We start from the raw sequence: 22804 nt of genomic DNA, 5'->3' as shown, positions 1-22804 counted from the left end.
ACCACCTGGCCAAGACAGACACTGCCTGTTGTCTGAGTGGTCCACTGCCAAGAAGGAAGTGCTGCCCCCTAAGAAACCTTGGAGAGAGACGCCTTGGTGACTCAGTGGTTGAGCATCTGCCTTTGGCTCAGGGCGTGGTCCAGGGACCCTCATCGGGCTCCCACATCGGGCTCCCTGCATGAATCCTGCTTCTCCCTCTGCCTGTGTCTCTGCCTCTCTCTGTGTCTTTCATAAATAAATAAATAAAATCTTTAAAAAAAAAAAAAAAGGCAACCTTGGAGGGACCTACCTCTTCAATTATATGGGATACACAGGCTGTGTCTAAGGTAGGCAGTAACGAGGTTCTGCTTAGCTGGCCTCACACCACATGTGGCAAAGGGAAGGAAGGACCCTGAGGGAAGTGCTCTCCACTCCAGGCCCTATGGCTAGATATCTGCGGCAGCTTCCCAGCCAAGCTCAACCCTGTGAAGTGACCTTGCTAGCCAGACCCAGAGGGCTCCTGATGGTGCAGCCAGTGGAGCCTGTGGCAAAATCTGGACAGTGTCCAGCCTAGCTATGTCCATCAATGGAGCAAGGCACAGGCTGGTGGAACCGCAGCCCCAAGGCCAGGTCAAGGATAAGATGAGGCTGGACAGATGAAACAGGCCCAACTTGGGACCTTCATTGCCCAGAGAAGGAGATTACCCACATCCTCCTTGACCCCCAGAAGCTGCCCACTCTTGGGCACGAACTGCCCAGCTGTTAAAGGGGAGCTGGCAAAAAATATATAAAAAAATAAAAAAATAAAGGGGAGCTGGCATGTCTGGACGCATCTGGGCCCGGGCAGGAGAGGCTGCCCCATGTTGGCCCAGAAGAGGCTGCTCTTCTGCAGACCCAGGTGGGATGCCAGGTACTAAGCCTCAAGAACTGCCCAGTTAAGGTAAAAGATTTCTCAAGGCCCCACGCTTGCCACACATGACTTTATTTGAGAAGCCCCGGGCACAGCCCAGACACGCCAAGAACACAGAGGGGAAAGCAGAGCATCAGGGGGCAGCTCCAGCGCACTCCCCGCCCCGTCCAAGTCCTTTAAGAGCGCCGAGAACTGCAGCTCAGGCTCCATGGGCCCTGCCCCTGCTCCCTGCGCTGGAGAACAGGTTTGGGCCTGCCAAAGAGCCCCCTCCAGCTTGGCCCCTAGGCTAGTCACAGACACCTTGGCAGTGAGGGGGCGGGCCCCACTGGGTCTGGAGCCAGCGCCAGCTACCCAGCAACTCCCGCTCCTAAACCCCTGGTATCTGCTACTGGCTTTTCTTCCTGTCCACACGGCATGGGAACCAGCGTCTTCCCTTCTGCCGACTGCCCCGTGGCACCACACCCATGGCAGTCTCTGCCCCTCAGTCCGCAGAGGTCAGCACAGCAGGGATGGACGGTGGGGGTGGCAGTGGCTGTAGGACCAGGGCTTAGTGACAGGAAGCAAAGTCAGCCACCAAGTGAGGAGCCCCAGGCAGGGCGGAAAACACAGCCCGGCCATAACACAGAGGGAGGGGACAGCATACAGACAGCAACTCCCCGGACTTCAGTGCAGCCCAGAAGGGTAAAGAAGGCAAGGTGGGAGGGGACAGCCACCAGGACCTCAAGCTTGAGGCATGGATCAGCAGAGTGCCCTCAGATGGCAATGAGTTTAATGGCAGAGCAGCCTGCAGCCCTTTCAGGGGGGCCAGCTCCCCTCTGGTGGGACCAGGGCCAGTCTAGTGGGGAGACATTAAAAACCCAAACCCTAATGGGAAGTGCACACCTGCACACGCACCACACCGACACGCATACGCAGGGACCGACATGACACAAGCGACAAAGACCCTCCCTGCCTCTGGCCAGAGTCCTTCATCCGAATCCCTTCCCATGTCACTGGTCCAGGCCAAGGGGTGGGGAGAGGCCGGCTTCACCTCTAGACCTTGTACAGCGTCTGCAGTAGACTGTGGCGGGCAAAGGAGCAGGACTCCAGGGCACCATTGGGCCTGTGAGGACAGAAGAGTCAGTGTTGGGGGGAGGGAAAAAACACAGCCCTTGGGGGCCTGGGGGCTTCAGGCTGCAGCAGGGCCAGTTTCCCAACTACGGAGAGGGCAGGTGGGCCATTTCTGAGGCTACAAATGTGCTGGACCCCTGTTTTTCTGACTTTCACAAGGACTCTGCAAGGGAGACATTATGAGCCCGGTCTTCTGTACACTGAGGGGTGGAGAATGTGAAGCTCGGAGAGGTAGCAATGCATCCAAGGCCACACGGCTCAGCGATAGTAGGAACACAGGCCCCTGCTCTCCCTGGGCAGAGCCAAGGGTCCTTCCGGTGGGCACCAGCCCATGGCAATCTCACAGCTGCTAGAGTCCCACCTGGGCCCTCACAAATGACAGGCTGGCCTCACAAATAATGGGCTTGTCCCCATCAAGATCATGAATCTCAGGGGGATCCCTGGGTGGCTCAGCAGTTTACGCCTGCCTTTGGCCCAGGGTGCGATCCTGGAGTCCTGGGATCGAGTCCCACGTCGGGCTCCCAGCATGGAGCCTGCTTCTCCCTCCTCCTGTGTCTCTGCACCACAGAGGAAGAAAGGAGGCCAGGCAAGTGTGGGGCGGAGCCAAGATCTGCAGCCCACAGCCATCTTACCCGGTCTAGGATGGCCTTGGGATCCTAGACCATTTGGCCAGGTGATGAGGGAGGGGGACGTGCCTGTCACTCCATGGTCACTCAGTCACCTCAAAGGAGACCTAAGGGACAGCCTTTACCAACTCCCTCTTTTAATGTAGTACAGAGGAGGCCCACGCTGGGGGCAAGCAAGCAGCTACAAGGCAGCTTGCCACTGGCCAACAAGGGCGAGGGGTTCTTCTTGTGGGTCCATGCCCAGCCTCAGGGCAACGTGGACAAGACAGAAAGGCAAAGGGAACAATTCTGACTAGAGGCTGAAGGAGACAATTGGAGCAGGGCTCAGCAGGGGCTGGGAGGCAGGGACTGGGGCCACCTCTGGCGACGCTCCAGTGAGCTAAGTACTCGGATCAAGGCAGCATCCCCTGCTGTGGGAACAGGCACAGGGACAATGTACGCTGCTGGGGAGGCAGGGCCGTGAGGTCTACGGCCAGGGTGAGGGCCTACCCTGGACTTGGGCAGAGGAGCCAAGAACTCCGCTCTGTGCCCGGCATGGGGCTCGAACTCACAACCCCAAGATGGAGAGTCTCACGCTCCACCAACTGAGCCGGTCAGGTGCCCCTCAGCTCTACTTTTCACAAGGGCCAGCCAGTCTACTGCAGCGGGAAGGGTGGCCGTGGGCGGCAGGTGTGGCGGCAGGCAAGTGGGCAGACACACAAGAGCATGTGGCCCAAGGAGCACATGGGACAGCAAGACGCTGTGGTGGTGCAGAGGCCATGGCACAGACAGCTCCAGAAGCTGGCCGGTGATCCTCACCACGCCCTGAGCCAGACTAGCCCACCACCTTCATTCACGTCCCCCAAGGCAAGGGCTATGTTCTCTCTCCCCTGCCCTATGCCCACGTCCCCCCAAGGTACTGGGTTCACAAGAAGTGAGATAGAGTCGCCAGAGACAACCTCATTCAACGAGGTGGAGGGGAAGCAAAGAGGGAGACGAAGGCCTAGGGCCACAGAGGACCTCAGTGAGGACAGGGGACAAGCCTTCTGACCCACTCCTCATAGGCTGTGGGGTCTGAAGGTTTCTGGCTACCCAACTGTGGCCACTGCCTCACCACAGCCCAGGACCCTCCTCTAGGACAAGGCCAAAGTTTCCAGGTCCCTGGGTATCTGGCACCTGCCGGGGAGGGGACTGTGGCTGCAGAAGGCGAGTGTGACGGGCCCCTTTGGCCTCAGGCCTGTGGCTGCGGGAACGGACACAGAACTGTTCCCAGAGACGTCACAGAGTAGAGGACCTCGATCAGCAGTGCGAGTGCGGGCAAACCCCTTCACTATCCCATGCTGCTTCCTCATCAGGAGAAGGGGGGCCATTCCATGTCCTCTGTCTCTCTCAGGAAAAGACACTATTCCTGAGCCCATGTCCTCAGCTTGGCACAGGGGAGGGAGAAACTCAAACACGGCTGCTGAGAGCCAGGAGGCATGAGGGTCTCTCTCAAGCCTGAACAAGTGGGCCAGGAAAGCCCCCATGACTACGGGCCTGCGTACACGGGAGCCAGCTGCCACGTGAGGCAACGAGGACACACTCACTTGGTCACGAATGCCAGCAGCAGGGGTGCAAGGGCCTTGGGGAAGTAGTCCTGCTGTACCATGTGGTTCAATGCCATCAGTGGGCCGTACAAGTTGGCAATGGCCTTGATCTTGTCTTCACTCTGCAAGGAGAACACACAACACGAGGCAGGATGAGCTATAAGGCCACCTCGGGGGGACCCCTAGGTCTCTGGCACCCAGCCTTTGCTTAGAGAGCCCCGTGGCCAAGGTCAAGTTGAATCCCATCGTGAAGGTGAGACTCTTAAGCAGACCCAGGTCCCAGTAGGACTCCGCAGGGTGGACAGGATGGGTGGGCGGCCATGGCCAGAACCACCCCTGGTGGCTCCTCGCTCCCCACCCTGCAGCCTCACCTTGAGCAGACCCATGTGGACGAGGAGCTGGGTGAGGAAGGCGTTGGAGTTGAAGGAAGATGAGCTGAAGGCCTTCTTCATCAAGGCATCTACAAGGCAGAAGCGGCAATGGGGAGGGAGCCTGTTATAGCAAATGGCTGCTTACCAGCCAAGGGCATGCAGCCCTCACACACAGCATGGGTCATGCCTTGTGCACGAACCAGGTGAACACAGGGTAGTAGACCGTGGTCCCAAGTCCCAGGCTGAGGGGACAGCCAGCACCAGGGGCAAGGCCCCATCTACCAGCTGTGACACCCTGCCCTTCTCATGCTGACCTTACACACTGAAAAGGGGCTTGGGGACCTTATACAACCAGGGGGGTGGGAGGGGTGGAGATTCAGTGAGGCAGATCACCACCCAGGGGAGGCTGTAGCCATTCTGTGGGGGCCAGAGGGATAAGCAAAGAAGGGAAGGGAGGAGTGGTGGAGGCTTTCCAGGTACCGTGTGGGTACATGCTTCCATGCCAGGCTGTTCTGGGAAACGTGATTCAGGTAACTTGTTCTCATCACTGCCCATGGGCCTGGGACCCCAGGGGCAGGCTTAGTGGCCTCAACAGGGCCTCCTGCCTCAATGCCGCCCATGGGGAGTCAATCCAGGAGACAGCAGCACATGTACCTCCACTCCTCTCTACCCTTTGCAACATGCTGCCTGGCCAAGCCTGGCCCACACAGCGGGGCTCAGACATGCGTGCTCAAGGTGGAGGGGACAGGTGCTACAGTGGAAGTAACAGAGGGAACAGGGTAGCAATGGAGGGTCACGACAGGACCAGAACGTCAGGAAGCTCTGGGAAAAATCTGGGAAAAGCAGGTATCCTCCAGGCTTCCAGGTGGAAGGGACGGTGTGCAGAGGCTCACAGGTGAGGACATTAACTCAGCTCTCATGACCTCTCCTTTGAGAGGATGGTTCCCATAAGGGCCTTGCGGATGCAACTATCTGGTCTTCCTGTGGCAGATGCCACCTGGTTGAGCTCTAACTAGACCTAACTGCATGACTTTGGAAAGGCCTAGTTTTCCCCATCTGCAAAAAATAAGAGAAGGGAGCAGCCATCCTACTCCCTGGCAAGAACCCCACAGAGGAACGGGTAGGAGGAGGTGCGGAGCAGTCACACATTGCTGCTGGAACAAGGGGCTCCAGCAACTCTAAACGTCATGAACCCTGAAGCAGCAAGGAGGCAGAGCCACCCACGCCCCACCCATCCTGCATTACCTACTGCATCCTGCACTGCCGTCCTCACTGGGGCTTCGTCCTTAAACACAGACGACACCTTCAGAAAGGCAGAGACCACCTTTTCTGGGTCAGATGTATCAGTCTGAGGACACAAGAGACATCGACTGGTCACCAGGGGCCGGAGCCCCAGTGAGAGGCGCCTGCCCTGTGCGGCTGGCTGGAAGAGGCCCGTGTCTCGCCGAGGCCTCGGGTGGGCAAGGCTGGATCCCGCCCCACCCCATGGTGTCCACCTGGAGCTAGGCCTGGGCCTGGCCCAAGGCGGTATGTGATAGAGTGAGTCAGCACTGAAATTGGTTATTCCATGACCCAGCGATTCCCTTCTTGTAAATCTAACCTGAACACATAATGCAGAGGATAGACCACATTCACGTGCAAGGAAGCTTAACTTCACCAAGGCGGAGACAAGGGGAAACAATGCGAGTGTCCAGACACAGTGCACTGCCTACGTGTGACCTCCACTCACGGGGACAGAGGGCACGGCAGGAACTTTACTGACAGAGGAGATGATGAATAGTATTACATGACAAAGTGGGCCTTTCATTTCATCACATTTATCAGGAGAAGAAAAAAAAAAGACTACAGACAAAACATAAGGAAAGCAGCCAAAATGCCAAGCCAGCTTGAGAGTGGGCCCGTTTTATTTCTATTTATCACTTACGCTCGTCGAAACTGTTCTCTCATCTGTAACACAGGGTAAAAAGGTCCACATGGTGGGTTGCTAAGAGGGTTCAGTAATACCCGAACCATGTCCAAGTACTCAAGACAATGTCTGGCAGACAGAAGGCGCCTGTCAGCCACCTCAGAAGGACTAGTGAGTGAGTGAACAAACAACTGCCAAACAAGTGAGGCTGGAGAACAGAAGAGTAACATGAGGCGTCTGCAAGAGCCTTGGGCAGGACAGGTGTTCAAGAACAGCTGGTCCTACAGAACATGGGAGGGAAGTCTGGGTGTGTGCACACGAGAGTCCTAGGAAAATCCCTAACTCCCCAGGTGTCAGTAGGTGCAGCAAGCCTGCCCCACCAGCAGCCCAAGTGCATTCCCAGTGGCATGGTCATCTGTAATCTCCAGAGGGTGACAGACACACGGCTCACACTCATTTGTGTGTCCGTGGATTTAGAAAACAAATGTCTAGGTATTTATCCAAAGGATACAAAAACAGTGATTCAAAGGGGCACCTGTGCCCAATGTTGATAACAGCAATGCCTACAATAGCCAAAGTATGGGAAGAGCCCAGGATGACCACTGACAGGTGATGGATAAATACGATGTGGGATGGGATGCCTGGGTGGCTCAGTGGTTGAGTGTCTGCCTTTGGCTCAGGGAATGATGCCGGGGTCCTGGGATAGAGTCCCACATTGGGCTTCCTGCATGGAGTCTGCCTATGTCTCTGCCTTTCTGTGTCTTTCATGAATAAAGTCTTAAAAAAAAAAAAAAGTATCCTCAAAGAGACATTAAAAAAAAAAAAAAGACAATGTGGGATACATATACAATGAAATATTGCTCAGCCATCAAAAAGAATGAGGTAGGGGAGCCCCGGTGGCTTAGTGGTTTAGCGCCACCTTCAGCCCAGGGTATGATCCTGGAGACCCAGGATCCAGTCTCACATCAGGCTCTCTGCATGGAGCCTGCTTCTCCCTCTGCCTGTGTCTCTGCCTCTCTCTCTCTGTGCCTCTCATGAATAAACAAATTCTTTAAAAAAAAAAAATGAGGTCTTGTCATTTGCAAAGACGTGGATAGAACTGGAAACTATTACGCTAAGCAAAATAAGTAAGAGAAAGACAAATATCGTGATCTCACTACATGTGGAATTTAAGAAACAAAACAGATGAACATAAAGAAAAGAAAAATAGCGCAGCCCAGGTGACTCAGCGGTTTAGTGCCGCCTTCTGCCCAGGACCTGATCCTGGAGTCCCAGGATCGAGTCCCGCATCGGGCTCCCTGCATGGAGCCTGCTTCTCTCTCTCTGCCTGTGTCTCTGCGCCTCTCTCTCTCTCTCTCTCTCTCTCTCTGCATCTCTCATTAATAAATAAATAAGATCTTAAAAAAAAATTAATAAAATAAAATACAACTAAAGAATCATTCATTTCTACCCACGAAATGGGTCCTGGCAGCCCTGGACTCCCACTGACTGTTCCTCCCCACCCCCAGTCCCGTGCTCTGCTGGTCCCCGTCTCCGGCAGCTCCAGAAGCCATGGCACGCACGGGCTTGAGCTGGTGGTGCTCGGACCTACCTGCTGGGCTATGAGCACTGAACTCTTGGGGCCGAGACGCAGCAGCTTCTCTGGAGAGGGGAAAGCCAGGAAAGTGGAGACGTCTGCAGGAGGCGGGGAGGACAGCACGGGAGCTGGCTCCTGAAGGACGGGCGGCACAGGGGGGGCTCTGTAGAGGTCCAACCCCAGACTCCTCACCCAGAGCATGCACCCCACTCCAGGAGGGCAAGGCTCAGAGTCTAGTAGTATTCCTCCCAATCATGTGCAGCCCCCCCAAGGGCATGGGGGCCCCCCAGGCACTGGCCCTGGCTGGCTCCCAGGGCAGGAGCCTCTGGGGTGGGGGGCGAGCCACCTCCTTGGCCAGGTGGCTCCTCGCCATGATACACGACGTCCAGGTAGGAGGCCTGTGTGGGGTAAAGTGGACCCCGCCAGGAACTACTAGAGTGAGGCTGGGATAAGCACCAGGGGTGCCCAGAGCCACTAAGACTGAGAAGTGAAATGCCATTTGCTGAAATGCTGTCCTAAACTAGAAAAAAAAGTGAAAATCAACATGAGCATGGGGCTCCTTGGCCAACCCGTAGTTCTCTGGAAGCTTTACTTGGGAGTCTGTGAGGCAGTCCTGACTATACCAGCCTCTCGGTGAAGCAAGGGGACACCAAGTGTCCCGGCTGGGCCACAGTCTCCAGAATGGGGAGCTGTCCCTATGGGTCACCAAGGTGGGTAGAAAATGAATTTCTGTTTATGCCTATTTTTTACCCTATTCTTTCAGGGATATTTATACATGTTTCATAATCAATGGTGCAGCCACATAACACATGGTCTAATCACGTCATAGAGCACAAATGAATAAACACATCGGTGCTGAGGTGAGTATAAATATAGATGAAAACAGCCACACTGGGATGATTCTTCTTTTACTTACAGGAGTGTGCATTCAAAAATAGTTTGCACTCAGGGTACTTAAGTGGATTCCACACCTACCACCCCCGTGAAGATGTCTCAGGATTTCACATGCGAGGGCCAGGGCACTGATCCTGGCCAACGACAAGGAACTCACTCCACTGTTTGGGTCCAGAATCTTCCTTGATGGTGTGGATGACTCCTCTCCTTGCCCTTGCTGTGGCTCTTCCTCTTCCTCCTCTTCCTCCTCCTCTTCTTCATCTTCTTCCTCCTCCTCCTCTTCTCCTTCCTCTTCCTCCTCCTCCTCTTCCTCCTCCTCCTCGTCATCCTCGCCCTCATCATCACTGCAGAGGGGAGTTGGCTAAAGCAGACCCTCCCTGCCCAGTGGCCCATGTTGGCTCCGAGGCCTGGTTCCACAAACCCACAGACCCCAGTGAGGTGGGAGGGAGCCTGCAGAGGGCAGGGGGAGCAGCTGCTCCCAGGGTGGGGGCACGTGGGTCATCTCTCATCACCCAGGGAAGCCCATGTGGTGAATACCAAAGAATCAGACCTCATCCCTGTCCCAAATGGGCCCCGGTCCCACTGGGGAGACAGAGAAAAGGAAGAAAATGTCTGTCACAGCTGAGGCCCAGGGCTAGGCAGCAACACTGCCTAGCAGCGATGCCAGGGGGATGGGAGTTTCTGGGACCATGGGCCTCTTGAGGCCATCTCTGAGCCCTCAATTCTTAGCAGCAGCACAGGCCTAGCACTGAGGGACTGACAGGTGACTGAAGGTGTCCTGGGAGCCGAAGGACAGTGGGAGCCAGATGCTGATGGCCCAAACGACCCATCCAGATGGAGAAGGCAGCCCCACCACCGCAGCCCCTGCTCGCACTCGGTGTGGGCTCCACAAACCCAGAATCCCCACTCATCAACCTCTTCCTTTCCAGACTCAGTCTCCAAGTCTGATTTTTAAGAACAATCATGAGCCCACCCCCCACTGCTGCCCTGGCCTCACTGCTCCCCTACCTCCTCTGTCAGCTCGGATCAGCAGCCTCCCCAACTCCCTTACTCCAAAGGGTGACCGTTCTCAGACCCTTATCTGCTGAACATACAGTAACCTAATTATCCCTGCCCACCCGTCCTGCCAGAACGAAGTCCCAAGAGTCAGAAACCTTCACCGTCTTCTCCTGGCATCCCTAATGCCTCGCACAGCACTTGACACATACAGGGGCTCAAAGAATAAAAGCAGAAGGCAGGCGCTGCTGGCTCACAGCTCCCTACCTGAGGGAAGCCAGCACCCTGGTCATGTTGAAGCCATCCAGCACCTCCTGGAGCTGCTCACAGCCTTCTTCTCCCAGCATGTTGCCTGCTCACGGGTGGGAGAGGGGAGGGGAAGGAGGTCAAGAGCCACAGCAGGGCCCGGCTTGCAGGCCTGGGCCAAGGCCACCATCCCGATTACCATTGAGGTCCAGCTTCTCCAGTTCGGCCTTGTCCGCCACGGCCTCGGCGACAGCCAGAGCAGCATCTCTCTTGATTTCGCAGAATGACAAGTTCAGCTCCTAAAAATAAGAGGAAGGAGTAGAGGCAAACAGAACCACAGGCCAGGAGACCGGGTCCTACCCCGAAACCTCGGTCTTCCCCGACGGAGGGTAAGGCAAGCTCATCCTCCAGCTGGGCAGCCTAACACCCACAATAAAAATAATGCCATTTACCCAGCTATGCTGGGTCTCTTATGCTCTACCATGGTGACCTCTAGCTCTCCCCTCTCCCATTGCAAAAATAGAAAAAACCAGCTCACATCACACAGGTGAAAAGAATCGCACAAAATCCGAGGGAACCCAGGCCCACCTAGCCTTAAAGACCAGCACACCCCCGGCACCCACGGTAGCACACTGAGAGTGGGGGAAGCCTAGAGCTGTGTGGGAAGACAGGCGGCACCTTCAGCTTGGGCAGACCCCCACGCACAGCCTCGGCAATGGCGACGGCACCCTTGGAGCGCACCAGGCAGTCCCCAAAGTTGATCACTTCCGCCTGTCGCAAGGTCTTCAGTGTCTGTGGGGGGAGGCAAAGGTGTGAAGGTGCAGGCCCCCAAGAGCCCATGGCACACCCCGTGTCAGTCGTCATTCCATCCGCCTCCCTGTCGCCTGGCCTTCTCTGAACCTCACCAGCTCTTGTCTCCTCCCGGCCTCTGGTGAACCTCCCTCCACCCTACTGCTACACCGCAGCCAGAATCTCCCTGAAGCACAGATCTGACCAAGTCAAACCCCAACTTAAAGCCCTACACAGCTGCCTATTACTCATGGCAGAGCCTCAGTTAGCAAGGCCACAAGGTCTTGCCTCCCTCTCCACTCCTCCAGCCCTCACACACATCCTGAACCCTGGTTATTTCCAAAGGACCAAAGGAACGAGGCTCCCTCCCACCTCTGCGCCCCCCCACCCCCCATGCTGCTGATCCCTCTGCCTGAAACACCCCTCTCTGTCCAAAGTCCATCTGTCCTAATCAACTCGGCCAAAATGTGACCTTTTCCAGAAAGCCCACCCTAGGTCTGATTTGAGCTTCCTGTATTCCCCTACACTTGCACACATTTCCGCTAATACCCCATAGCAGCAGGACTAGCCTTTTGAAGGTCTTAGGGCCCTGTGAGGTCTCGCCAGCCAGCCAGCCAGCCAGCCCACAGGATTCAGGCCCTGCACTGTCAATGGCCACTCCCCTCTCTCCTTGACCTAGGGGCTCCTTGCAGGCAGAGTCTGATTCAAATCTGTGTGGCCTGCACTTGGTACAGGGGTGAGCACCGGACAGGGCTCAATAAATAGCTGATGAGAGAATCAATGAGAAAAACAGTCGGGCTGGAGCAGCCTTCCATGCAGCCTCTGAGAACAAATTCGGCACCAATAGCTGGGTTTACAGAGGCAGCTCAGGAGGGAAAATACTATGGACACTCAGAGCTGCCCAAAAAGGGCACAGGCAAGCTTGTGACATATGCCCTGTTCTGGAATGTTCAAAAGAGCCAGGGCACAAACCTGGTGGACGGGCGGAGGAGCTCACCTGATGATGGGTGTGTTAAAAAGGTAGTGGTCAGACCCTGCTTACCGCGGTCCCCTCTGACCCTGCCACTCTCGCCTCACCTTGGCCATAGCCACAGCGCCCTTCTCAGTGAAGGTGTTGTCGTTCAGGTTGATGACACGCAGCAGGGGGTTGATTGCGAAAGCCTGGGCGAGGGCAGTGACGCCAGGATGATTAATCCCGTTCTGTGGCATGTGGACCTCCTCCAGAGTCCCGATGATCTATGAGGGAGCAGGAGGGACAGAGCAGAGTGGTGGGCTCCTGAGCTCCCCCTGGGCCAGGCCCAGTGCCAACGACAACCAGCAGGCAGGAAGGTGGCGCTACACACTAGACATGGGGAGGGGCTGCCATCAGCTCAGGCACAGGCTCATCCCTGGCTATTGGCACAGATCGCAAAGCAGAACTTTGGGTATGGCTGTATCTGATCATCTCCACAACCTCATGAGGGACACCTACCTGGGATGGGGAACCCCACCAGACAGAGAAGACTAGGGATCAGAAAGGCTAAGTAACTTATGCAGGCTCACACAGCTCAGAACACAGGTTCCTGCATCTGGTGTCCACACTGCAAGGACCCTGGGTGTTGGCCTGGTCTGCCACAGTCCTTCCTCGCATACTGCAGCTCCACTGCATTGGTCTTTCTCTGGGCTCTCCTGCCCTATTTACACAGTATGACCAGTGCTCCACATTTCCTCCTTTTCTGGGGGGTGGGATCTTCTCCAACCACCTACCCCTTTTTCATCCCAACTTTCTGACACCTCTTTTTTTTCTGGTTAAAGCACTCAGGGTCTTTATTTGTTGGTATTTCCTTGATAGATCGACTCCTATGTAGTCTTCCTATATACCTCTCATTTTAGACACCTCCCCCAGGAAGGCTTCCAGGATCCCCACCCCCCTGCCCACGTACAGTCCAGCACTCTTCCTCTGTGCCCCCAGAGCATGTCCTTCCTCTCTCATGGTATTTGTTCATCATCCTGGACTACCAACATCGCCCTCCTGTCTACACTCCACCAGCCTCTGAGCTCTCAAGAAGAGACTCATGTCCCAGTTTCCACTGCTACCAAGGACCGAGGTCAGGCCTATGAGGACTCTCCACCTAGATACCTTCTGTAGTTCCAAAATGCCCAGAACAGCACAGGGGGTTCACAGGTAAATATGGGCAGGCCAAGTGAGGAACATTACCAATCAGGGCTTCTCAATATCTTCTGTGCCACAGACCCTCTGGGTAGTCGGGTACAGCCCCTGGCTCCCTCCTTAGCATATTTTAAAATTTTAAGATAGGGATCCCTGGGTGGCGCAGCGGTTTAGCGCCTGCCTTTGGCCCAGGGCGCGATCCTGGAGACCCGGAATCGAATCCCACGTCGGGCTCCCGGTGCATGGAGCCTGCTTCTCCCTCTGCCTGTGTCTCTGCCTCTCTCTCTCTCTCTCTCTCTCTCTCTCTCTCTGTGACTATCATAAATAAATAAAAAATTAAAAAAAAAATAAAGTAATAAAAAAAAATAAATAAAAAATAAAATAAAATTTTAAGATAAACCATATGGGCCTACTATGAAGGCAATCAATTCAATTGAAAGAGAATCCTCAAAATATTTAGAAAAGACCCCAAATGTGTGCTGCAGTAATAAATTCACTCCTTATTATAAAGGCACTGAGCAGGGACGCCTGAGTGGCTCAGAGGTTGAGCTTTTGCCTTCGGCTCAGGACATGATCCCGGGGTCCCAAGATCGAGTCCTGCGTCAGGCTCCCCACAGGGAGCCTGCTTCTCCCTCTGCCTGTGTCTCTGCCTCTCTCTGTGTGCCCCTCATGAATGAATGAATAAAATCTTAAAAAAAAGGGGGGGGGGCACCGAATAACAAGTCCTCCTGGAGGCAAGTCCACTGATGCATGAGGAACAAAGGTCAGAAAGCTGAAGGAGAGTGTGACGTTCAGAGAAGGCACAACGTAACATCACGACGTTTACAAGGATGGCAGCTAGGCTCCTCTAGCTCTGGAGGCACCTCTCCCCTGCTGCGTTCACTCTCTGCCTGAGGGAGACGAGCTCCAGCAGCTAGATGGCGGGGCATGCCACTCTGGCCTCAGTGTGGTTAATGCTGCTAGAATACGGTTTGCCAAAGAAAACAAATTAAGAGAAAAAAAAGACTCCAAAGTTCCCAGCCCTGTGGGACAGGTGTGGGCCTCTCATGGAGCTCGCAGTCAGGGTCTCAGCAGGGTCCCAGAGGGCAGGGCACCTGGGCCACAGCTCCCCTACCTCCCTGTCTCAAAGGTAAGTCTGATGACTCCATCTCTGTGCCCCGCCCACTAGAGGCCAGAGATATGCACCCTCTGTGAGCCCAGGCACTGTGCCAGCCTATCATCCCACTCACTGCCCTGGCTCCCCCGTCCCCGTTTCCGAATCTGGCAGTCCTCAATCACTGACCAGAGCAACCTCAAAATCTTCTCAAACAGTATTCCAGGGAGCTGCCACCAGTTCACCTGCAGCAGTGGATCATGCAACTTTTCAGACACATGACAGGAATCCTGCCCCACTGCAGAACGAGCCACAGGTGCAGAGAGGGGATGTAACTCGCCCTAGGTCTCGCAGCTCCACTCCAGAGCCGGAGGCACACCAGGCTGTCAACCTGCAAAAGCTTAGCCCGCCTCAAGGCACGGCGGGGCAGGGCGTACCACTCACCCCGAAAGCTTCTGCCAAAGCGGTGGCTCCGTCGTTCTCCAGACGGTTTCTGCCGGCCACGAAGACCTTCAGGCCCAGTGGCTTGCCTTGGGCACTGGATTTCCGGTGACACTCAGTCAGAGCCGCTGCCAAGATCTGTGGGGCAAGAGGGAAGAGGCCCAGCCTCTTGGACATCCTATGCCACCTACTGGTGGTGGACGTGGGGACAGAGAACTGCTCACAAGCAACATGCTCACACTGCCCATGTGCCCAGCACCTCGCAGCTTACTAGGGGCTTTCACGTACATCACCTCTTTTGTGTGTCCCACTACCCTGTGGGGTTTAGCCTCATGTTAGCGATGGGGAGAGACACCTGGAGGGAGGGGAGACACCAAATGGGAGGTCCATGGAAGGGCAGGTACTAGGGAAGGGGCTTCACAGTCGGCTCACTGCACTGCCAGAAGCCGTCTGTCAGGTGGGGACCATAGTGATTCCTCCTCTCCAGCTGAAGAACCTCAGGCTCAGAGAGGGACAAGGACATTCCTACAGCTGCTAAACATATGGAAAAATCTAGACCAGAACCCAGATCTTCTGGCATTTCTTCCACATTGCCCAATGCCTGAGGGGGAGCTGGCCAAGACCATGGTCACACTCCTTTGACATACACCATATTGTTGGTGTAGTGCAAGGACAGAAGCGAGGACGCAGCTTCTGCCTGGGTGGTGATATCAACACAGCAAGAGTTAAAAAAAATGCTGGCTGGTTGCCGGGAATCAGAGAGACCATGGCTGCAACTGGCAGCCAGTCAGCCTGACTACACAGCTCTCTGTCCCTGGGGGCTAGAAGGGCCACCACAGCCTGACTCCCGGTGGGTGGTTTGCATGCTCAGTGCACAGATCATGGATGTCTGCCATAAACCAGCCTCCTAAAAAACCAGCACATTCCATTCTCCTCAGGTACCTCTGGGCCCACCACAGTGAGCTCCTACAAGAGTCCAGCCTGGGGACTCAGGGCCTGGAGAGCTCCAAGCACAGGGCTACATCACACTTCCAGCGAATCCTTTGGGCCCCTCCAATTCCCTTGTGTGTGGCACATGGGCCACACTGAATGCACTCTGGCCGGAGGAACAGATTCTGAAGGAACTGGAGCCTGTGGCACTCGCAGCTCCCAGGAGGTGCAGGTCAGCAAGGCCGGCACCCACAAGATGCAACAAAACTGAATCAGAGGTGAGGGAGGTAAAAACGAGCACACATGACATTCCAGAGTGGAGCTGGGCTGCCGGGGGGACCCCCTGGCTGCAGGGTCCAGCCTTTGTGCCTGAGCTATGGCCCACGCCAGAGTAAAGGCAAGGCCTGCTGCCCAGCCACTGGCAGCTCTAGGAGCCACAGTAGCCCAGGCCTGCCGCGCAGCAGGGGGGAGCCGATGGAAAGCCGGGGTCTTTCAAAGGCGCATCTCCAACTCCCTCAGCTCTAGGTTGGGCTGGACCCATTTTCTGTGCAGATGCCAACATTTTAATATCTTCACACACGCACGGCTTACTGCTTAACGAGACTGGGGAGGTGGGGGATGGGGCTGGCAAGGGGGCCAGCAGCACATCCTGGCTCTCCCCTCCCATGGGGTCAGAGGCAACAGGCACCCTCTTCAGGGGAGGCTGCTCGAGGAGCCCGGGGCACTGTGAGCACAGCACAGGCTCTTCCTGCTGCTCTGATGGGTGTGGAAGCAGGTTCAAATCCCAATCAGAGGGCAGCCCCGGTGGTGCAGCGGTTTAGCGCCGCCTGCGGCCCGGGGTGTGATCCTGGAGACCCGGGATCGAGTCCCACATCGGGCTTCCTGCATGGAGCCTGCTTCTCCCTCTGCCTGTGTCTCTGCCTCTCGCTCTCTCTGAATGAATAAATAAATCTTTAAAAAAAAAAAAATCCCAATCAGATCATCCTATTGATGCCATCTGGGGACTTGACCCAAGGTCTCTATCCAGTTAAGGGGAAAACTGGGAATAGCATCAGCCCCTTTTTTAGGTGTGGGTGGGAGAATCAGGGTAGCATTTAACACATCTTCAAAGAGAAGACGTCCTGAGTCGTTGTCAGTCCCTGTGTCCCAGCCCTTTTCTCCTTTTGGTCAGAATGTGAGTGGGAGGATGGGAATTGGCCTTTCTAGTCTTCGGGGCTTAAAGGAGCCAGAATGGACCAAAAAGATAATCAACAAGGCTGGGCTCCCTCCACACACGTTCTAGGAAGAGAAGAGACACGTTTCTGCACTGACTAGCCTGACTGGCTGGCTGGACAGGAAAGGCACCTCAGGCAAGGCCTGGTCCAGGAAAAAGGTGAGCTGTGCCCAGGCCTCAGTGGTTTCTCTTCTGGACTCCCTCCCCCACATGCACACAGCAGGCCTCACGTGGCCCTGCCAGCTGTTCTGAGGGCAGAGCAAGTCTGGGATGCCCAAGCCCTGTGCTCTGCAGAGCCAGCAGGTCAGCGCATGTACAAGAAGCTGCCTCTGTGTTGCCAAGACAACACGAGAACTGGGGATGGTTGCTTGGCAACCCCACCCTCCGGGCCTCCACCTCCTCTCCACTGGCCACAGGCTGCTGCCTTTGAGGCCTTTCTCCTCTGAAGAGAAAAACAACAGACCAGCCATCCCAGATGGTGGTCAAGGGCACATACTCCCAGCTCCTCAGGAAGGAGACCGGGCAGGGTGGGGGGGGGGGAGGGGTAAAGGGGGACGTGGGGGACGGGCAATGGAGGACACGGGCGTGGGGGGAGGGCCTGCCACACCCACCTTGCCACCGCCGATGCCCATGCCACAGTTGTTGAGCTTGAGCTCATGAAGGGTGAAGCAGGCAGAGCTCTTGAGCAGGGCCTCAAAGCCTCGCACACCATCAGGCCCAAACGCATTGTCGCTCAGGTCCAGCTCCACCAGCTGCGCCCCGGCTGTGATGAGTCCCTCCCCTAGTGAGATCTGGGCAGAGACAAGGTTCAGCTCAGTTTTGCAGACGTCTCCCGGGGAAAGCTTCTACACCAGGCCCCTTCTGCCCTCAGGGGGCACCCAGGCAGAGACACAAACCATTTCATACCCGGAAACCCTAACGAGGGCTCCCAATTCAGGTGGGGCATGGGGCTCAGTATATGTAGGAGTGATCAGGGAAGGCTTCTTGTCGAAGGGGGCATTTCAATTCAGGCTAGAAAATTAGTTAACCAAACATGAGATTCTGACCAACAGTACAAACACAAAGAGACGTAAGTGTGAAGCAGCGTACTGTGTGTCTACAGACAAGCAGTGGACTCCAGAAGAGGCTGAGGCTGGAAGGAAGAGAGGAGTCAAATCAGGCTAGAGCCCTGAATGCCAAGCCAAGGACCGTGACCAGAGCCTAAGAGCTCTGAGGGCTTTGATGTGGGTGAGGGATATAAAAGACATATCCTCTGAACCTGAGGAGGGCAGACTGGAGGCAGAGGACCTGCCCAGGAGTGTGAGACAGTGACCTAGGCAGCAGAGGAGGAAGCTGGCTGGCTGGTGTGGTGGGAGACAGAAGACAGGGAACAGAGCCTTGGGTTGGTTTAGATCCCAGAGGGAGGGAGACCTGCAGAAACTGGGTATTCAATGATGTGCAGGAAGGAGGAAGGCACCAGTGATGCCTCTGGGGTTTCTGAGGGTGACTGGGGAGGCAGGCACTTGTGTTTGAGCCACAGCCCAGGACCAACGTGGTAAGATGCATAGCTCTCCTGGGAACCCGCTGGGCTGGGGGTACCTACAGTTCCCCAGGAGAGATGGGAAAGGAGGCTCTGCCAGAGACTAGGGGCAGAAAGGGGCTAGGCATGCATCCTGTGTGTGGTTCCCAGTGGATGGAGTGGGGGAGGGATACACTGTCCCTGCCCAGGCCACTGATGGGCTAACAGAGGCAGTTTCCACTGTCCTCCCCACCACTGACTCAGCAATGGAGGGCCATTCTCTGCCTGCCCCTGCTGACCTCCAGCCCTCCTGCAGCCAGAGCTGCTGAAACCCTGTGTCTGCTCAACCTTCCCTGCATCTCATGCCTTTCCTCAACCCCATATTCTCTTGCCCCCCTTCCTAGGACTCACTCTTGTCATTGGTGATATGGAGACAAGAAAACCTCCCTCAAAGGTTGAGAAACTTAAATGCTAAAACTCAGGTAAAACAATGCATGCAGGGCCCAGTTTGTATCTCACAAGCACATTTTCTTCACCCCCTCTTCTAACTTTAAGTCCTTTTCTTACTAACCCCCAAATGAATTTACTTAACCTATACTCTAAATCCTCCCTTTGCCTGGTTCTTATTCACCCTTTGAGACTGGTAACTAATAGAAGCAGCTCCCTGAAGGCTTCCTCAGCTCCCCCAGTGGAGGAGACCTCCCTCTGGGGTACCCATTTGGGCACCTGTCACTCCCTGAATGACCCTTAGTTGTTTACTGAATTGAGATGCATTATTATATTAGTTCATTAACATTATTAATTTATTAATATATTTATTCATTTAAATGTAAACTCTACATTTTACAAAATTTACAAAACGTAAACTCTACATTACTCTACATCCAACGTGGGACTTAAACTCGACCCTCAGATCAAGAGTTGTTTACTCTACCGACTGAGCTAGCCAGGCACCCCAGGACTGAGGTGCTTTAGAAATGAGGGTAGCCCCTTGGGCACCTCAGGAACCACAGTGCTGGCTACTTGCATGGAGTTCTAAGAAGGCAGCCCAAGCACAGCCAGGGTGAGCCCCAATAACAGTGATGGTCATGTCAATCATTGACCAAGAGGCTCACCCTCATGTACTAGGCCTCCTGTTCCTAAAAGGCTGCCAATACTATTACTAACCCTGCCTCTTTCCCTTGAGCCCCAGGCAAACCATGTTCTGCTCAGTGATGCCCCCTCCCACCCCACCCATTCACCCAACCCCAGGCTAAAAACCGGATGCAAGTAAGGCTGACCCTCAGGAATGGGGAAATGGAAAACAGAGTGGATGGAAGCCACCCACCATGAGAAGCAAAGCAAAGAGTGGTATGGAGAAAGAAAGGGCCCAGAGGGAGAGGTGGGGCAGTAGGGCACAGAAGGGTGTGAGGGAGCAGAACAGGGATATGCAAAGATTAAGGAGACTAAGCACAGAGGGAGTGAGATCCACAGTGTGGATCCACAGAGAAGCCACAAATCTCAGGAATGAACCCAAGCCCCCACTGTCTGGCTCCATTATTGCCTGTACACCCACTTGCCTGTCAGGACATGGGAAGACACTGCACTTGCCTGGCTTCCACTGAGCACCTCAGTCATGCATATCGTGAACAAAACATGAAAGAAGTCCTGGGAATGGCCAAAGAGGTCCCTGTGCCCAGAGGAGGGGAACAGCCGCCTTGTGCACTTACCAAGGCTGGTGGGATCTCGGACCGCAGCCTCCCCGTGAACATGTCACTCCAGTGGCATCGCTTTGGAAGGAAGAGGAAGAGAAGAGTTAGTGGAACCCCGCAGAAATGGCCTGCAGGAAACACCTCATCCTTGTGGCCATGGACTACTGAGCATTACAATACTTCTCAATTTAGGTTTCCTCAGCAAAAAAAAAGCTGGTCCAGCTCTGGCTAAAGCTGGGGGGAACCGGGGGTACCTGGAGGCCCCAAAGGCCATACAGGCCTCAGAAGAAGTATGGGGAAAAGTCTGATCTGCCTAACTCTCTAGTTTTCCAGGAGAGAAACCAGGCTGAGAAGAGACTAGCCACAGGCCCCAAGGTAAGGCAGTGGTAGAGCCAGGAGTCTGACTTCTTTGGCTCTTCTCCTGCCAAATAGGTCAGACTCCTGGCCCAGTGTTTGTTTCCAATACCAATCTCCCATATATTGTGGGCCAAAGTGACACATGACAGGATTTGGGTGGCAAAAGCAGATAGTAAGCAATATGGGTTCCAGCAGCAAGGAAATTATTTTTCAAGGTTCTTTTTTTTTTTTTTTCCCCAAGTAATCCCTAGGCCCAGCATGGGGCTCGAACTCACAACCCTGAGATCAAGAGTCTCAGGCTCTATCGTCTGAGCCAGCCAGGCACTCCTTGAGACTCTTCAATCCTTCTGATCACTTCTAGAAGGGGGCCTTGCTCTGCGGCTGGTGGATCTTGCCCATCTCTCCACTTCTTCCTCATCTGCCTCTTGAACAAAGGGCAAGCAGGCCTCACGCTCAGAGCCTTTAGATGACAATGTATCAAACTAGAATTTAATTATGCTATTTTGGTAAGGAACATCACTTTCTATTTACAGAAGGAATCACAGTTACTTATAAATTACATCAAAGTGGCTTGGTAAAGCCACAGATGTGGCGGCCCTATCCCTAGGCCGTGTCACCACATGTCATCCTCCAACTCAGCTCCACTCCTGCAGCCTCCAGGTGCAAGCCAGCTGTGTCCACCCAAAGTATCAATTCTGGCAGCTCCCACCTTTCCTGGGCCAAACCTGGGAATGATGGAACCCAGCGAAAGCAACTTTCCCCTGAAAATCTGGTCCTTGAAATGTGTGAACTAAATCCAACCCTAAGTCCTAGGCAAACTGGTTTCTGTAGACTTCTCAAGGCTTCCAGTAAAGCAAATCACCAACACGCATGGAGCCGTAGGGGACAGTCTATATGGATCTGCTCAGTAACACCTGAATGCAGGTGCTCAGGGCCAGGACCCAAAGCCAGTGTGAGCCCTGGAACACCTAACAACTGGCATCTCACCCCAAAATTTCCTCAACCCAACTGGGATGGGCCAAGAGTCAGCATGGAGATTAAGGGCACAAGGACTAGGTTCCAATTCTGACTTAACCAGTATGCAGGCCTGCCACTCACCACTCCCCATCTCTGACCCCTAGTACCCTGTCTCTGAAATACAGCTTTGGGGCTCAGCAATCTCTAAGTGAGCAGTAGTTACTGCAGAGCAGTTATGAGCCTGGACTGTTTTCTGGGCTGCAATCCTCACCCTCTCCTAACATGTGTGGCCTTGGACCACACTTCCCTCATCTGTCAAGACCTAACTTGGGCAGCCTGGGTGGCTCAGCAGTTTAACGCCTGCCTTCAGCCCAGGGTGTGATCTTGGACTGATCCCAGGGTCGATCAAATCCCACATCAGGCTCCCTGCATGACGCCTGCTTCTCCCTCTATCTGTGTCTCTGCCTCTCCCTCTGTGTCTCTTATGAATAAATAAATAAAATCTTCAGGAAAAAAAAAAAAAAAAGACCTAACTCATGCCTGTGTTGCAATAGGAAAGGTAACATCTTATTTCACATCAGCACCTTGGCCAGAGCACTACTGGCTCTCACATGCCCCAGCCCTGACCCCGGGATCCCTCCTGCACAGAAGCAGAGCTAAGACACTGTGGGGTGGGGTGACTAGGCACTAGGTCTGCACAGGATGACATGATGCACATGGCACTCTTGCTGTCAAGCTCTCCCATGTCATAGGCTCACATCTAGTCACCAAGGCAACCTCACAGGGAAGAAAAAGGTTTTGTAAAGGAGCCCAGATCCAGAGCAGGGTTTGGTGCAAGACTACATAATACAACTAAAGTGGTACTGGGGCTTGACCCAGGCCCTCAGATGACAAAGCTCCACTCCTGCAGCCTCCAGGCCCAGACGACAGCTTTTCCATTCTTGTCCTGCATGGGTCACTGGGGAGGGCTGAGTACTTTTGTAGGAAAATGTCCCAGCTTCTGCTCAGGGACACGACAGGCCCTGGACAGAAGAGAAGAAACAAACTGCCTTGGCCATTAATCTGACTGTGATAATCCCAAGGAGATAAACAGCAAAGGCGATGGCACGAGCTAGCTCCAGGTCCTCACTGGGCAAATCCACTCTGTATGCCCTGGCCCTGCATTCCTTCTGTTCAGCAAGCACAGCAGGGAAAGAGAACTGGACAAACTTCAGAGCGCGCCACGTGGCCAACTGATCAGCATTAGGATCCTGGGCTGTTTACTCAAAACTCCCAGCCTCCGTTCCCTTAACTTACAAAATGGATACAGTCTTTACCACGTGGGGTGCCAAAAGGACTAATGCCACATGCAGAAGAGCCCAGCACATGCCTGGCCCTGCATGCACTGAGCACCATTTGCAGTCGGGAAAGCTGGTCTCTCCCTCATGACTCTGCGGAGGCCTTAATGTGATACACAACAGGATTCCCGGCAACACGGAGGGTGTCCAGGGATGTCCTCCTGGCATTT

At 54.7% G+C, this 22804-nt stretch overlaps 1 protein-coding gene across 2 annotated transcripts in view; it reads right to left on the bottom strand.

Moving 5' to 3' along the window:
- Window positions 1-944: 944 nt before the first annotated feature.
- RANGAP1 (Ran GTPase activating protein 1) overlaps window positions 945-22804 on the bottom strand; it is a 31536-nt gene continuing 9676 nt past the window's right edge. For both annotated transcript variants that reach the window (XM_055328444.1, XM_055328445.1), the window contains exons 4-16: window positions 20002-20061; window positions 17406-17585; window positions 14655-14789; window positions 12046-12204; window positions 10858-10971; window positions 10379-10478; window positions 10201-10285; window positions 9095-9281; window positions 8059-8178; window positions 5807-5909; window positions 4562-4650; window positions 4191-4312; window positions 945-1991 (exon numbers count right to left, since the gene is read on the bottom strand). In XM_055328444.1, the coding sequence (XP_055184419.1) occupies window positions 1922-1991; window positions 4191-4312; window positions 4562-4650; window positions 5807-5909; window positions 8059-8178; window positions 9095-9281; window positions 10201-10285; window positions 10379-10478; window positions 10858-10971; window positions 12046-12204; window positions 14655-14789; window positions 17406-17585; window positions 20002-20061 (1524 nt within the window). In that variant the 3' untranslated portion in view covers window positions 945-1921. The remainder of the gene's footprint in view (window positions 1992-4190; window positions 4313-4561; window positions 4651-5806; window positions 5910-8058; window positions 8179-9094; window positions 9282-10200; window positions 10286-10378; window positions 10479-10857; window positions 10972-12045; window positions 12205-14654; window positions 14790-17405; window positions 17586-20001; window positions 20062-22804) is intronic.

This window comes from Nyctereutes procyonoides, unplaced genomic scaffold (assembly GCF_905146905.1).
Source record: "Nyctereutes procyonoides isolate TBG_1078 unplaced genomic scaffold, NYPRO_anot_genome, whole genome shotgun sequence".
In the NCBI taxonomy this organism is placed as follows: domain Eukaryota; kingdom Metazoa; phylum Chordata; class Mammalia; order Carnivora; family Canidae; genus Nyctereutes; species Nyctereutes procyonoides.
Note: the sequence above shows the minus strand (reverse complement) of the source record. Positions and strands in the feature narration are given on the sequence as shown.